At 40.6% G+C, this 16,945-nt stretch overlaps 1 protein-coding gene across 1 annotated transcript in view; it reads right to left on the reverse strand.

Moving 5' to 3' along the window:
* Positions 1-16,945, reverse strand: part of CAPN2 (calpain 2) — an 89,833-nt gene that overhangs the window by 2,997 nt on the left and 69,891 nt on the right. Inside the window, exons 12-20 of the mRNA XM_072647737.1 lie at positions 16,288-16,499; positions 14,123-14,159; positions 12,560-12,625; positions 9,007-9,064; positions 7,213-7,277; positions 4,915-4,983; positions 3,030-3,108; positions 1,385-1,501; positions 1,034-1,092 (exon numbers count right to left, since the gene is read on the reverse strand). Of these exons, the coding sequence (XP_072503838.1) occupies positions 1,034-1,092; positions 1,385-1,501; positions 3,030-3,108; positions 4,915-4,983; positions 7,213-7,277; positions 9,007-9,064; positions 12,560-12,625; positions 14,123-14,159; positions 16,288-16,499 (762 nt within the window). The remainder of the gene's footprint in view (positions 1-1,033; positions 1,093-1,384; positions 1,502-3,029; positions 3,109-4,914; positions 4,984-7,212; positions 7,278-9,006; positions 9,065-12,559; positions 12,626-14,122; positions 14,160-16,287; positions 16,500-16,945) is intronic.

The following is a 16,945-nucleotide window of genomic DNA, read 5'->3' on the forward strand; positions in this document are numbered from 1 at the left end:
ACTACTCTGCCATTCTACCCAATGCTCTCACTAGATCAGCCCTATTGCTCCCGTTATCTCTGTCAAGAGCAAGCTCAGCTTCTTCAGTCCCTGATGAGAAATCAAAATTGAGTAATTGTGACAGAGATTCAAATTGGAGTCAGGTGTTAATGAAAAAGGACTCAGTTTCAGTTCTCCCTTACTCTTGTTATCCTTGAGGAGATGAAAATGAAAAATTTTGAGCTCTGCTTATTGTCAGACTGATGTATCAGGCAACCTAGAAAACATTTAATTTGCATTGCGGGTGATTTCAGTGTTGGCCATTGTTGGAACTCCAGGCATATAAGTATTGCTCTGCATCTTAAAAACATGTGTCCTGCTATTTAGCTTTATTCCTAATGGATGGAAGGGATGGAGACAAAAGAGAAATAAAACACCAACAAAAAAACTTGCTTAACATGAAATTTGACCCTAAGGTACCACCATCACAAATGAGAAAAAAGGGAGAAAAATGACAGTAGGAAGAGAACATGAGCCAGTAAAGAGGACGAGGAGATTGATGGGCAAAATGAGGAAATGCTCAGTGTTGGGTGGACTGGATTTAAAGTATATGCTGGGCACAGGCATTTATTTAAATCAACCTGTGTCTTCAGAGGTAGTGTGTTTTTAAAAAGATCATCTGAGGTGGAAGTCAGTTCTCCACACAGCATTCATAATATTGAAAAAGGAACCATCTACTATATGTTAATCAGCATTGCCTTTCTTTAGCTGTGACCCACCAAAAAAGGCAAAAACATCCTTTCAGCCTAAAAACCCTTGGATATATTTCTTGCAATGAGGAACCAAGGACTGGTTGTTCTACATCTCCAAATAAAAGTGCACTGTGAAAGCTTGGAACCATAATAAAAGCAGTAACTATTTTCGAGGTCCATTCCTTTTGGAGTTTTGAAAGGCAGGTCAAGAAGTCCTGGGACTCTGTGTCATCCCCTAAATAAAGAGGTCTCCTTTTGAGGAGAAAGATATTGGTAATAATCCTTGCCAGCTGCTGACTTACACTGGTAAGATTGAGTTCTATTGTTCCGGTGTTCTCGGGGTCCAACTGCTTGAATACTTCTGTAAAGGAAGAGGAGAAAAAGGATATTATGAGTAAAGAGGTTGAAATATGGGTAATTGCCCCCTTGTGCCTAGTTCAAAACCACCAAGTGTTAGTGACGATTTTGTTGATAAAGCACCTTTTTTCCTCTTGCCTCTTAATTAAGGAGGAAGGAATGTCACCCTCATATTATGGAGCAGACATCTGTTTGGCTCAGATGCTTTCACCAGCTGTGAAGAAGACAGGACAGAAGCTGTCTGCTTCTGATGCTAAGAGAACCAAATGGATCTTTTGCCCCAAATGTCCACTTACTGAACAGCGTTTCCAGTCGAACTAAGCACCGAACAAAGTTATCAAAGTCGATGATGAGCTCGTCATCTGCAAACCGAGCTACAATGACCTGATGGAGCTGATAGGGCAGCTTGAAACCTAAGGTTATAACAAACAAACAATCTTTGTCTTAGGTTTTCTGTAATCTGATGCTCAGGGAAACCCCACATAGTGATTACTTGGTGACAGTGCATATGATGTCACAAATGAACCCTAGGCTCTATGATTTTCTCCTGAATGCAGGATTATTTTTCCTGGAGGCTTTGGCTCTTTGAAACCAATTTCAGTTTTCAGAAGTCATGTCAGCTGCTGTTTCTTTGGTTTCCAAACTACTTTTCTTGGACTCAGCTCCTGCCTGGTTCTTTGTCCTATTTCCTGTCTGTTTCCTTTGTTTTACTCAAACCAAATCCCTTTGTTCCCATCATCCATCCCCATCTCCATAATCTTTCCATGTTGCTCTATGTTTTTAGCTGTGTTTTTAAAATTCTGCTTACATAACAGCTTTTTTCATCTTTTGAATCATCCTCATCACTAGATTCTTCCAGGACACCTTCTCTACTTTGAGACCCCATTTGATCACACATTTTTGCCATGAATATTTTCCAGTCTCCTCCACCATATTTGTTTTGTCTCAGTGACAATAGGAATAAAGTCCTAGAGTCAAGAAATTTAGAGCTATAAGAGGTATCAGAGATTACCTAGTATTATGCTTACCTGAAGCCTCACTTCCTTCTACAACACCCCAAGCAAAGCTCCAGTAAGAGATCTCCAATGATGGAGGAGAATGCACTACTCAGGCTACTTAGGTAGTTGAGTGGATAGAGCACAGGAAAAGGTCGGAAAGATCTAAGCTCAAACCCTGCCACATACACTTACTACCTGTGTCACCCTGGGCAAGTGCCTCAGTTTCCTTATCTGTAACTTGTTTAATAATAATGGGGCTGTTGTAAGGATCATATGACAATACACATAAAGTGCTTTACAAACTTTAAAAAGTTCTATAACTGCTATTTCTACTTTAGGAGATGTCCCATCCCATTTTGGGGACAGCCTTAATTTTTACAATGTTCCATTTAATACTGAGCTGAAATCTGCCTTTCTTTCCTTTCCATCCATTGCTTCTAGTTCTATCCTCCCCCCTCACTAGATATATTACAGCTTATCAAAGTCCTTTCTAAAAAATATGGCTGCCCAGAATGAAATCCAACATTCCTGCTGTGGTAGAGGGATTCTTGTTGAGGATGAGGCTGGCATCAGTGACCTCTGAGGTTCCTTTCAACTCTGTTGTTGTATGGTATAGCCTGAACAGACCACAGTACAGCAGGACTATCATCACCCTGTTCCATATAATCCTAATTGAAGTTGTTCTAAGTAAAATAAGCCTATGAATTTTGAAAACCATTTTTAGCATGGTTGGCCTGCTAGAGTTTTCTCAAAGAGTCAAATTCAGAAAGAGTACTAGGAGGGGAAGATTCTGTCCCAAGTCATGTTCTGCCAGTTATTCTTTTGAAAGTAGGGAGAAAAAGAGATGTAGTGGCTTTATTTTGGGGGGCAGTTTATGGCACTTTCATTAAAGAAAGATGATATCCAGTGACTGAAATAAATGAAAATCTTTGAGACGTGTTACCTGCTTCTTCTAACGCTTTTCGCATCTCGTAGGCATTCATGGTGCCGGACCTATCAACGTCCATCTCTTTGTAAATTTTCTGGAACAAGCAAAGTAGACATGAAGAACTTGACTTTTTTAAAGCACATTTAATCTTCAATGTATCTTGCAAAGTAGGAATAGTTCGCCCTCCCCCCCCAAAAAACCAAACAACTACAGACCTTTAACTTAATATTATCAGCAATCTTAGGGGAATTAATGGATTTTCTGATTTAATTGTGTGAGAAAAACAAATTTTGCAGCCATTTATTCCAGCTGGGTCTGTGTGTGTTTCCCTCTAAGTATGAAGCCCACTCTAAAGTCTGCTGACCCAAGAAAGCTTAAAATCTTAGGCATTGGGGCCTACAGTTCTTAGAAATCAAATATTTGGTAGTTTTGTATTATAATTTGCACCTTTTCTTCCCTCACCCTTTCCCCTCCCTCAACCCTCCCTGACTCCTTCCTAGAAAGGTCTCTCTGAGTCCCAATTACTATCAAAGTCTTTCCTTTATCAAGTCTCAACATGGGTTCTAGCTCCTTCGTGAAGCCTTCCCTCATTCCCTGGGGAAGAGCTATTTTTGTCTCCTCAAACTTTGTTCAGTACTTTGCCTTTCTTCGCATCCATCACCCTCTGTTCCTCGTGTGTATGTTTAATTCAGATGATAAACTTCTTGACAGCAGGGCTCTATTTTGACCCTAGCTTTGTCTCCCCAATGCTTTACACAGAGTAGATCCTTAATAGCTTGTTGAACTAAACTGGCCATTCTTTATCTACCAGTCAGGAGGTCATTTGACAACAGTGCATTATCGCTGAGCCAAATTAGGCCAACTCTCTTCTCTTCTCTCTGCAAGTTCCAAATGCCAAATTGGCAAAATATTGAGCAGTCGTTTCAGGGTGCATTTCTTTTTTAAATTTCTGGTATTTTTATGAAATGGAAACTCTCTACTAAGTACAACTTTTTTTTTAAAGTACATAATAAATTTATTAGTTTCCGCACTGTGCTGCTCATCTGTTTCTTTTTTTGAATTTTTATTTATTTCTAATTATTTTATTTGTTTTCAGTGTTGTACAGTCACTTCCATATATCTTAGATTTTTCCCTTCCCTCCCTGAGACGGCATACAATCTTATATAGGTTCTACACATACATTCCCATTAAACACATTTTCACCTCAGTCCTGTTGCACAGAATTAAAATGGATGGGAGAAATCATAAAATGCTCATCTGTTTCTTCCTGAACTTCCTTCCACTTTTGTAAAATGTTTCACTGATGTTCTTTTCCCCCCCACTCTCTAAGACTGAGTTGCAGAGGAAGTGCTACTTTCACTGGTAGAGGGAGTTTCATCACTTGGGAATTCCCTATGCTGATGAAGTCACTATCATCAAACTCCTCTCCTTTCTACAACTACTAGCACCTCCCCCTCAAAATCCGCCCAAAACAACAAAGTAAAGCAAATTCGGGTAGCATTTCCGAATCGCTGTTGTTTATGTGCATAGTAGAGGTACACAAATGAAACACAGAAGACTTCTTCAACCAAGAAAATCCCTGATATTTTTGCGACTCTGGTAGCCATGGTCAGTTCTGTCCTTCACCCAGTCTCTTCCTTGCTATAGGTGAAATCAAGTCACAAGACAATGCTCTGACTGTCCCCCCAAAAGTGCTTTGTTTTCTAAAATTATGCATGCCAGAGATATGTATGTGTCCCCAATTTTTCCTTGAGATATAAATATAATTTTAAAAAAAATCTATAAATCACATGCTTCCAAATTTTAAAGCATTAAACCACCACACTGAGAGTATCTTTATGTGAATGTAGAGGAGCTCTCTCTCAACCCCCCCTCCCCTCCCCATGCCTGGAATCATACCTGGTATTTTTGTATTTTTGACCAGAGAAGGTAGAACTCCTTCAGGCCCAGTTTACCACTCCCATCAGCCTACCTTTGGTTAAGGAAAGAGCTTTGTACAATGGAATTTTTTTTGTTATGCTTTTTTGATGTTACCATCCCTTCTACCACTCAGTGATGTGTTAGGTGTTTTACCATGGTTTTTTCCTGACGTTCTGCTAGGCCTTTCATAAAGGGATCTGCCAGCCAACAGCAAACAGGTGTTGTGCAATGGGACTTTGTAGGTTGGGAAAATTTCTTGCTATACCTTCTCACTAGCCATTGGAGACCAGGAGGAAAAATGGCCAAGTGCCACTCTTCCTTGGCTTAGAAAAGTGTCAGATAATGGAGATGAGTGTGGATATTAAAGTAGAAATAATTATAGCAGGAGAAACCACATCATACAGAAACTGAAAAGGAAACATTTAGACCACAGGATCAGTAGGTTCACTTCTGAAAAAAAATTAACTTAGGGGATATTTTATCAGGGTTATTAGGTTGATAGCTAAGGGGAATGCTATAAATATAGCTTACTTAGATTTAAACAATAATTTGACAAAATATGTCAGGCTATTCTTGTGGGCAAGAGAGAAATGGCTAGATCTGCACTTCTTAAACTGTGGGTCTCAACTCCCAAAAATTAATTAAAAATCAAACACATAATCCAAGTAGTTTCATGCAACGTCACTGCGGCCTTGGTTCTGAACACAAAACATGTGCACTTTGCAACACAAAAAACCCTGGACTAGAAAACAGTATAGGTGGATGAGTTCAAAGTATGTTGAATATCCAGACCTCAAGTGTAGTCATTAATGATTTGACAGCAACAACTTGAATACTGGTCTCTTGTGAGCTGCCACGGGGATCTGTCCTTGGTCCTGTATTATTTAACATTTTTAACAGCAGCTTGCCCTCCTCCACAGAGAGGGCATGCTTATCAAACCTGCAGATATTTAAAAAGCTGGGAGGAAAGACAGTCAGGATCCAAAAAGATCTTGACAGCTAGGATTCTGGGTCAGATCCAAGAAGATGACACTTTACAGGAGTAAGTATAAAGTCTTATATAGGTGTAAGAGTCAAAAAAACTAACCTCATAAGTATAAGCTAGAAAAGGCATGTTTAGGTAGTCTTTGGTTAGTAGAAGGTCTAGGGACTTTAATGGATTGTGAGCTCAAAAATGTTTATTGCATCAGATTGACTGATTCAGCAATCTGATATCGTGGTCTCAAAATTTAATTCAATCTTAGGTTGCATTAAGAGAGGAACTGCTCTGGGTCTAGGGAGATAGTAGTCCCTCTGTACTTTTTTTCTGGTCAGACCATAATTGAAGTTATTACATTTGGTTCTCAGCACTACATTTGAAGAAAGACATTATTAAGATTATCTAGAGAATGACAAGCAGGATGGAGAAGGACTGTGAGATTGTGCCATATGGGAACTGGTTAAAAGAACTGGGGATGTTTGGCTCTGACTGGAGGATCCTTAGGGGAGACCAACATGACACTAGTCTTTCAAGTATTGGAAGGGCTGTTTTATGGAAGAGGGATTAGAACCCATTCTGCTTGGCCAGAGAAGGCAGAGTGAGAAGGAATGGGTGGGAGAGAGTGTAGGCTAGATTTAGGCTAAACTTCCTAACAATCAGAGCTATTTTGAAGTGGAATGGACCACCGAAAGAGATAGTAGGTTCTCTCTCCCCAGAGGTCCTCAAGCAAAGGTCAGATGGTCACTAGTGAGGTCTGCCATAGGGGAAATTTTTGTTCAGGTATGGGCTAGCTCTGATGGCTTTCCCACCCTGAGATTCACTCAGGAAACAATCTGAACCGAACACAAAATGGCCACATGGGAATAGTTTGGATGACCCACGAGTCAGCTTCCTTAGAGGGAGTGGACATGCTTCCTTTTTCTTCCTGATCCCATGTCTCTCCTGTTAGGGTGACTTCTCTCCAAGAGAAGCCACAGCTGCCCATGATTCAGGCAGGGGACCCAGGTCTCACCTTGCAGACAAGCTGGGCATTTTTGAGCCTGCAGCATCTCTAATTACCTTTCAAATTCCACTCTCCTTTCCCCTCCCCACTCCTTCTTAGAAGTGGCGTGGCTTCTTGCCTTCCTGTTTTTCTTTAAATTTTCACCCCAGGAGTTAACTAATTTCTTCATGAGCTCTCCACACCAAAACTCAAAGATAAACATCTAGCCTTGGTGATTTCATGCCATTTCTTCAGCCAGATGCAGCATCTGTACAAATCCCCTGTTCTGAGTTCCCTAGCACATGTTTAAGGATACATCTAGCATGTCAACCATGATCTTGCAAGTCTCAATGCTGAAGCCATCTGACTTGATATCTGGACCTAGAGGACACAGAAGGAAAATCAAATCTTTGGTGTTTTGAGTGAGTATACTACAGGAACCTAACTTTGTTCTGTACAGTGCCTAGCAAAGGCCAAGGGGAAAGACACATTAAATAATTTTCTTAAATAAAGGAATAAGAAGTAGTTGGACTATTTACATACTAGAAATCAACCAATTCTAATAAAAATAGTTGAATTTTTAAATAGTACTTATTAGCCATGTGATCTTGGGTAAGTCATTTAATTGGCTTGTGCCTCAGTTTCCTCTTCTGCAAAGTGAGGGAGTTGGATTTGATAATCTCTATGATGTCTTTTCGCTGAACTTTTATGACCTGACTCTATTAAAGTATGATTTTATGCATTCCATGGAGTGTTAGGACTGTCTAAAAAGCTACAGGAAAGAGTGCATTTTCCTTGTTCCATTTTTTTTAAAAGACAAAACACAAAAAGTCTCCATAGAAGTATATTCGCCATGCTGGGGACATGTGCAGTTATCTCAGGACAGAGAGTTTCTTTGGAGTTGCCATTTTGGTCACTTATGATCTTAGAAAGAGAGGACCTTGATATGGGCCTGTTTATAGTCTGAGTATTGCTTTCCCAGAGGCTCATTTCTAGGGAAACGTATGTGTTAGGTCTGCAAAGGGCCACAGGGGCAGGAGTTGTGTGTGGGGAGGGGGAAAGGTGAGAAGGTGTAGCATAAAGGGGATGGGCCCGTGACCAGGGCCCTGGTGTCACCAGTCAGGAAGGGGAAGAGTGTGCTGAACTCAGAGACACATGTGGGGCAATTAATACTCTATAGCAGAAAAGAGGTTTCCCTCCCCTCCATTCCCCTTTTGTCCATCCATCTGTGAATTAACAATGAGGCTCTTGGTCTTCATGGACCCGTGATCACCACACATCTGAGACACTGTCATGACCTCACTGTGCCTGGTGGCTTTGGGGTAAACACCACCTCATTTCCCACATGGTAGGGAAGCCTTGTTGGGTTAACTTCACCAATGCTTGAGGTTGTGTGTGTTTGGACCTGGGGACATCTAAACTTTAGCCAGGTTAAGGTCATTTTAAACCTGTACATGGGTGTTCCTGTTTGGGCTGTGTAAGCTGTAACTTGTATATTTCTTTGGTTCATACAGAACGAGGTGGACCTTTTATCTCTCTGCTTTTATGGGATCCTTGACACTGATATAGAGGCAGTTAGGTGTATCAGTGGCTAGAGTGCTGAACCTGGAGTCAGGAAGACCTGAGTTCAAATTTGACCTCAGAACTTAATAGCTATGTGATCCTAGGCAAATCACTCAACTTTTACTTGCCTTAATCCACTGGAGAAGGAAATGGCAAATTACCCCAGTATCTCTGCCAAGAAAATCCCACGGACAGTATAGTCCACAGGGTCTATATCTACCTATTAAATGGTCATGTATGAAATGGAGATTTTTAAAAAATCTTTTGGCCACCAGCATTTGGATCATCCAATCAGTTTTTCCTTTTCCCTCTGGCTCATCAGTGGATTCTCTCTACTTTAGTCATTTCCTTTTTAAATAGTTTTGAACTACTGGCTATGGCTTCTGGTTGGCATCAAGAGAGTTATCTCAGCCTTTTATCGTACCAAGAGAGGGCTGCTGCCAATAATAATGTATAGTCGGGGGTGGAGGGGAGGAAGATAATCTACTTTTTCTTTATACCCCTAAAAGAGAAGAATAGGGTTGGGGGAACTGGAAGGGATACTTACGTTTTGCTAGAACCCTTCTCAGGATAGTCTGCAGCTCAAAGGCTGAAATCTCTGCATCCTATGGAAACATACAATAGACAATAACATACAGCACAATATTGTCTGTTTCTACCCAGAATCAGAATAATCACAGGACTGAAACACAGTCATGGAAAGAGGAAAAAAATGAGAGCCAACAAAATGTTGCAAAAAGCATCATCAGACCTCCATGCTGGGTACTCAGACAACATCTTGCTCCCTGAATGTTTGGTTCTTAATGAAGGTACCATGTGAGATGGTTCTGGTACAGGAAGGCTTTAGCAAATAGCACAAGGGAACTGAACAGTCCCAATCAGGATTTAGTCAGTCAAGCTTTTCCCAATCACTTTTAGCTCAAATGCCGGTTTTGTTTGGTTGTTTTTCTTTCCCATTTTCCATTTTCTTTTCCATTTTACTCTCTGCTAACTGGACCAAGTCCAGGATTCTCATTATTGTCCTCTTTTCATTCCCATTCATTGTGCTTTACTAAGGATTCTTCCCCTCTATCCAGGGCTGCTGCCTCTCATGCCTGTCTGCTCCCACTTCTATGCCCACTTGGCACATCCTTCACATTCTTTTAGAATGAATCCCTCTCCTTTTAAAACACTGCTCAACATGCTTACTATGGAAATATGTCTTGCATGACTTCACATGTATAATGGGTATCATATCAAAGGAAAGAATCTGGGATTCAAAATTTTAAAAAATTGAACATTAAAAATAAATTTAAAAACAACACTGTTCATTGGGGAAACTTCTAGAACTGAGGCAGAATGAAGTAAGCAGAACAAGGAAAACAATATACTTAATGATTACTGTAATGAAAATAGAACAGAAAACAAAACACACAGTTTCAGTATAATGACCAAGCTTGTTTTCAAAAAAGAGCTGAGAAAATGTAGCTCCCTCCTTTGCAGAAGTAGGAGGGAAACTGTGGGTGTGGAAAACTGTCTTGAGTCTAAGAAATAGCTGATGTGTAGATTTTGCTCAACTGCCTGCTTTCTCTCTCTTTCTTTCTCTCTCCTTCCTTCCTTCTTCCCCTATCCATCGCTCCTTCCCCTCTCCCTCCTTCCTTCCTTCATTATAAAGGATATATGTGTGTGTGTGTGTGTGTGTGTGTGTGTGTGTGTGTTCGTCTCTTTTGTTGCCAAAGAAGACCATGCCATCAGAAAAATAATGACATGACTTGCACTTGACTTTGTTTTTGAGTGAGGGAGGGCTGTGCAGGTCACCAGCCTCACTTTCTCCTCCAGAGCCATCTGAATCCAGTGACCAGATATTCATCAGGATGACTGGAGATGACCCAGGATGAGGCAATTGGGGTTAAGTGACTTGCCTAAGGTCCCACAGCTAGTGAGTGTCAAGTGTCTGAGGTGAGATTTGAACTCAGGTCCTCCTGACTCCTGCACTGGTGCTCTATTCACTGCACCACCTAGCTGTCCCCTTTATAGCTAGCTGGGTAAAGGATGGGGTATCACAGGTATCTATATTTGGAAATGGTGATATAGAAGCAAAATATATCAATAAAAGTTTTTAAAAAGGAAATAAAACTCCCTCAGAATAGCTTTTATTTGCATAGTTGCTTTAAAGGTTTCCAAGCAATTTTTCACACCGTCCCATAATATCCCAATTTTATTGGGAAATCTGATGATCAGAGACATTAAGTGCTTTAATTATAATCTCTGCTAATGAATATTTGAACAGAGACTCAAATCCTAGTTCTTTTGAGGGTACCAACATCTATCAAGTAACCCAAATTCACACCTAGGAATTATTGCTCAGTCTTCTCTGGATCTCCCTGCCAACGCTGCCACATCCAAATAGGTGCCAGGTGTTATCCGTTCTACCTGTTCAACGTCTCTTGCGTATGATCTGTCCTCTTTACTCATACCACAAGCACCCTAGTTTAGGCCCATATCACATTTCATCTGGAGTTTGGCTATGACCTTATAATTTTTCTCTCTGCCTTTAGTCCTCCGCTTTCTAAGCTATCTTTTAAATAGCTACCAAATTGTAGGTCTGACTGCATGTCGCTGCCCTGGGGCTCAAGAAGCTTCTGTGGCCGTAAGTTACCTCTAGGACCAAATATAACTTATTCCGGTTCAAAGTCATTCACAATTGGACTCCAGTCTATCTTTCCTGATTATCCATTACTTCTGTTCACGTGCTCTAAGTCCCATCCAAACTGGCCTGATTTTAAATATTTTTATATATATATATATACATAAAATGTGTCAACTCTCACCCCTGCCTCTGCACAGGCTTTTTGTTCACATGGACTGGATGAACTACTTTTCTTCCCCTTGGAACCCTTGGCTCCCTTCAAAGTTTAGAGCAAGATGCCTTCTCTGATTCCCTCCGTTACTGATGTCCCCCTCCCCTCAGACTTCTCACACCCATATATGTATGTGTTGTTTACTCATTCAGCTGTGTCTGACTCTTCATGGCCACACTTAGGATTTTCTTGGCAGAGATACTAGAGTGATTTGCCATTTCCTTCTCCAGCTCATTTTTTACAGATGAGTAAACTGAGACAAACAGGGCTAAATGACTTGTCCAGGATCGTATTGGTAAGTGTCTGAAGCCAAATTTGAACTCACAAAGATAAGTCTTCCTGATTCCAGGTCTAGCATTCTTTCCATCGCACCACCTCGCTACTCGTGTATATGTACATAATTATGTGTATATATGCATATATATATATACACACATGTATGTGTGTATACACATACATGTCCAATACACACATGTATGCATATAAATATATAAATATGCATGTGTTATCTTCATCTACACATTCACAGATCTATATATTTACTTATCTGTAAACATGTTATAATCTCTACCCTCACTAGAATATTAATCCCTGAAGAGCAGGAACTACCTCATTTGTCCATTTCTATTCTGTTCCCAGCACAGCAGCTGGTTTGTGATGAATGCCTGCTAATCAACACTGTATTGTTAATGTTCTCTGCACTTTACATGCCCATTCCATGAACGATAACTCTAAGTTGTTAGAAATTCTCCCTTAGGTTGATTTACAGAGAGGCAGTTAGGTACTGCTTGTGGATGGAGCACTGGACCTGGAGTCTGCAAGTACAGAGTTCAAATCCTACCTCAGACACTTACTAGCTGTCTGACCCTGAGGAATTCACTTAATCACTGCCTGCCTCAGTTTCCTCATCTGTAAAATGGGGATAATAAGAACACCTACCTCCCATGATTGTTGCGAGGATCAAATGAGATAGTCTTTGTGAAGTACAAACCTTAAAGTGCTATATAAATGCTAGTTATTTTCATTTTTAAAAATTTCCTTATGTAATCTACCTGCCAGTAATTTCTACCTATTGGCCCCAAAGTGTTTACTTCTAAGTATTCTTCTGTTTTGCTTTTTTTCCTGTGTGTATTTACCTTCCTCACTGCAGTGTAAGCTCTTTAAGAACTGACTGTGATTCTCTCTGTAGCATCCTCCTGGTGCCTAATATTGCTTTCCATGCAGTGGGCACTCAGCATATACTGGGCGCTCACCACTTACCTCCCCTGCCAGTTGAGTAAACAATCTCCTGAAATTGTCATCAATGTCATCTTCATCAGCATCATTCTTGAAGCAACGGAGAAAAGAAGAACCATGAAGTTAATCTACCTTCTAAGAAACAAAGGAAGGCGCAGGGTCCTGTCCTCATCACCCAGCTCCGGGGAAGTCTCTCTCCATCCCGTTCCATGCCCCCATTTTCTCCACTTGTGGATCATGTGGAATGGTTCTAATCACCCTTGACACAATTCAGGATTATTCCTATCAGTTTGGTCTGGTCTGGCCAAGAGCTGAAATAAGACTGCCTGGGGCTTTCTAATTGGATGTGGGGATATAATTGGATCAAAAGGGAAAGAATATAAACTCCCTGGGAAGAAGATAGATCATAATTGCTCACAACATGCACCGTGACTACTACAGATTTCTAAAATAACCACTTATGACCAATTCTGATAAGCAAAGTGATAAATAACTGAGAATTTCCCTGTGCTTCTTTGAAAAGAATTTTGTCAATGGGCAGTGAATACAAGCCTTGGGGACTGGTTTATCCTGGCCTCCTCCAGTCCCTTGTTATTCTTCACATCTGAAAACCACAGTGCTGCCCTAACAGCTTAGAAGTGAATAAATACCTAGCCAGCACAGGCTTTCATCAGTACTGCTGTGGACTCTTAGAAAAAAGACAGAAGAAAACACTTAGAAAGAATACTAAAACTATTTCCTCTAGAGTACAAAAGTGGGCTGGATTTGGAATCATACCCTGCAGTCGAATCCTGCCTCTGATCAATGAGACCTCAGGCAAATCATTTAGCCTCTCTGGGCCTCAACTTTCTCATCTGTAAAATGAATGGTTTGAACTCAATGGCTTCTAAGTCCTGTTCAGCTCTAAGTCTATGTTTTTGAAGTCCGTTTGTGGAGGTTTTCCTTCTTTAACTCTGAAATTTATAATTTATAAAGAAAATTATGCTAAAGCAAAATGTGTCTGTTTAACCAAACTCTTGCTGCATTTATCATAGGGTCACAATCAGGGGGCTGGAAGAGTCCTTAGGGATCATTAAGTCCAAGGGCTTCCACAATAATTGGATCATGGAACACAATGGGAATTGAAACATGTTGCTGAAACTCAACAAATGACACTCCAAGGAGTTGAGGTATATAAACTACCCTTGAGATGGTGAAAATTTTAGAGAAAAAAAGCAGATGATTTTTACCCTGAAGTAATGATTTTAGGCTATATGTATAGTTTCATGCATCTCTTTTAGAGAGGAATAGGGACTGCTATCACATTTCTTCATGGGATTCCCATCCAAAATGCCTGAAATCCTAAGGGTCTCTGGGACACAGTTTGGGAAACACTAGCCCAATTGAGGACTCAACTCCCCAGCTTTCTAGATGAGGAAGCTAAGGCCCAGAGCAAAGGAATTTGCCTAAGATAAGAGATTCAGGGTAAAGGACAGTGAGTTGGCCTCTGAGCCAGGAGGACCGTCTGTAAAATGAGGCTTGGAGGACCCTCCCTACTTTCCATCTTGGATTCCACAACAGAGAAAGGAGAAAAATCATAATAAATACCTCGTCCAGGGTGGCATCAATTTCATCATCGACAACTCTGGAAATAGAAAGGAATTATCTATTAGTAGGTGAGAAGTTAAGATGGGGAAGGAGGTGTTTCAGCAATCATGACTCTAACTGAAGTGTGAAACTTCAAACCCATCTGGCTTCAACACTCTTCCCCAACAAAACCAACTTCAGAGCCTTGATGTGTCATAACACTTCCTCAAATATCAAGGGCAAAAAAAATTAAAGGAAGAAGTCAAAGCCAAAAGGACCTTTAGAAAGTGGAGATTTTTTTTTTTAAGGGAGAAGTGGTTCTTTATCGAAGCATGGGTCAGCATCCAAGGTTTAGTCAGAAACTCCCAATAGTACCTGCCATCGAAAAAAGCTTTTCAGTCTCCTTTTTAATACCAATTCCCTACAATAAAGTCTCTTCACTTTGCATGACATGCTATAAAATTATCACCTACTAGCTGTGCTCACTGAGAATTAGAAATGAGTGCTTTGGGGCTGTGGCTAACTTTAGTTACTTTGAGCCTTTTAAAAAATGCATGAGTTCGTCAACGTGCAAATCATATTTCCTGCTGCTGCGGCAAAAAAATTCCTTCCTTGGTGACTGTGGGCAAATTACTTCACCCCTTAGTGTCCCCAGGCAACTCTAAGTTACTGAGGAATTGCCCATCGGCAGCAGTGGATCATCAGATTATAGACTGAGAGGTGGAAGAGACCTTGGAAGTCAATCCCTTCATTCTACAGATATGGAATCAGAGGCTTAGGGAGAGTAAATTAGTTGCCCATGTTCATATGGTACTGTGTCAAAAGTATTATTTGAAAAGATCCTCTTGACTTCACAGTACCACATCCCCTAGAGAGCAAACTCTTAGAGGTATTTTACACACTGAGAATTCCCCACAATAATGAAATCATGAATGAATATGTATGTTTTTATATATAAAACAAATACGATAAATATTTATAAATGGAATAGCAAATTGTACATAACAGATTTTCAGTTTCATGTACAATTATTTTTAAAAATTATACTGTTTTATAAAAATGCTTGTTTTATCCCGTAAATAAAAAATAAATAAATACAGGGCCTTTTTGTGTGTGTGTGTGTGTGTGGAGAGGGCTAGGGAGAGATACTAACCGTGGCAGAAAAAGCAAGTTCCTACGTAGAAAGCTGGCATTTGAATTAAGCTTTGAAATGACCTAGAGATTCTCGGAGTTGAGTTAAGGAGAAAGTGCCTTCCAGGCATGGGGGGTCAGCCAGAGAAAAGGTGCAGCGCTAAGAAACAGAGGGTCACGAGTGAGGACCACAAGGCCAGTTTGGCTGAACCAAACAGCACATGAAAGGCAGTAAGGCAACATAATGCCAGAAAAGTGGATTAGATTGTTAAGTTCCTCCAATTAATCCATCAACAAGCATTGAAGAGAGCTGTGGACCCAGGGTGTAGGATGAGATATATATTTTTGGACATGACCAATAAGGGATTTTTTTTTTTTGCTGGACTATACATATTTGTTACAAGGGCTATGTTTTCCTTTATTACTTTTTCAGTGGATGGGAGAGAAAATAGATTTAATTAAAAAATAAATTTTAATTTAAAAGCTGAAACGCTTATTCAGCATCTTCTGTTTGCCAGTGGATCCAGACTTATGTGTCTTCATATCTAGATAGATACAGAGACACAGTTCCAGACATACAACAAACACTCAATAAAGGGTTATTGACTGAATACTCCCCACCAGATAGAAGGAACCTTAGGGGTCAATAAGTTGGTTCTTGAGTGCCATCAATGGAGCTAATAAATAACTGTTAGCAGCCTCCAACCAATAGGTAAAAAAGCAGCTGGATAATGAAGGAAGAGGGAGAAGGGAGGAAAGCAGAGAGAAGGCAATGGAAGAATGGGGTAGGAGAGGGAATAAAAAAAGGCCAAAAGACCAAGGGAAGAAAGGATGCCTTCGGACTCTGCTTGAGAGCTTACAAGTTACTTAAGCCTGGCCCAGAAGGCACACTGCTCATTGCTAAAGCTGGTAGGCTGTACCCTCTGGGGGAAGGAGGGCCCTTTTGGGCTGGACCTAGACAGAAAAAATAAAGGAAATGGGGGAGCTTCTTGCCAGTCCTCTGTTCTCTCCCTCCCTGGAAATCATTTGCCTCACTCTCTGAATTCCCAACATACTGAGAGTCAGTTTTCTTCTCTGAAAAGACTCGGAGGCAGAAATCCCCGTTCTTGTGGGGTTCAAAAGTAGAAGGCACGATGACATATTCTCCAGCAGGCAGCTTGAAGCGGTTCAGCACTTCCCGGAGATTGATGAACGTGTCCGATCTCTCCCTTGCTCTGGTTGTCAGAAAGAAATTCTTGTTGAGGTGAAGGTTGGTCCGACCAGAAAACTGATGGGAAAACATAGATGAGAATGAGAGAAAACCATAGCACCCACTGTCCTCCAAGCATAGGACGCTAGTTCTTATTTCCACCTCTTGACTTCCCTGACTTCCTTAAAGACACCTCAAATCCCACCTTCTACAAGGTTTTCCCCAATACGTCCTTCATGACCCACCACCAGCCTATGGCTAGTGTTTTACTTCTGAAATTACTTTCCACTTAACACTTTATATATCTTGTTTGTACATAGTAAATTATGTTTCTCTCTCATTTGACTATAAGCTCCTTGAGGGCAGGGGCCAATTTTAGTTTTTCTTTGCATCCCAGTTCAGTACAATGCGTGGGACAGAGTAAGTATTTAATAAATGCTTGTTGACGAAGTGTTGTTTCAGTCACATCTAACTCTCTGTGACTCCATTTGGCATTTTCTTGGCAAAGATACTATTTCCTTCTC

The sequence above is a fragment of the Notamacropus eugenii genome, chromosome 2 (assembly GCF_028372415.1).
Source record: "Notamacropus eugenii isolate mMacEug1 chromosome 2, mMacEug1.pri_v2, whole genome shotgun sequence".
NCBI lineage: Eukaryota > Metazoa > Chordata > Mammalia > Diprotodontia > Macropodidae > Notamacropus > Notamacropus eugenii.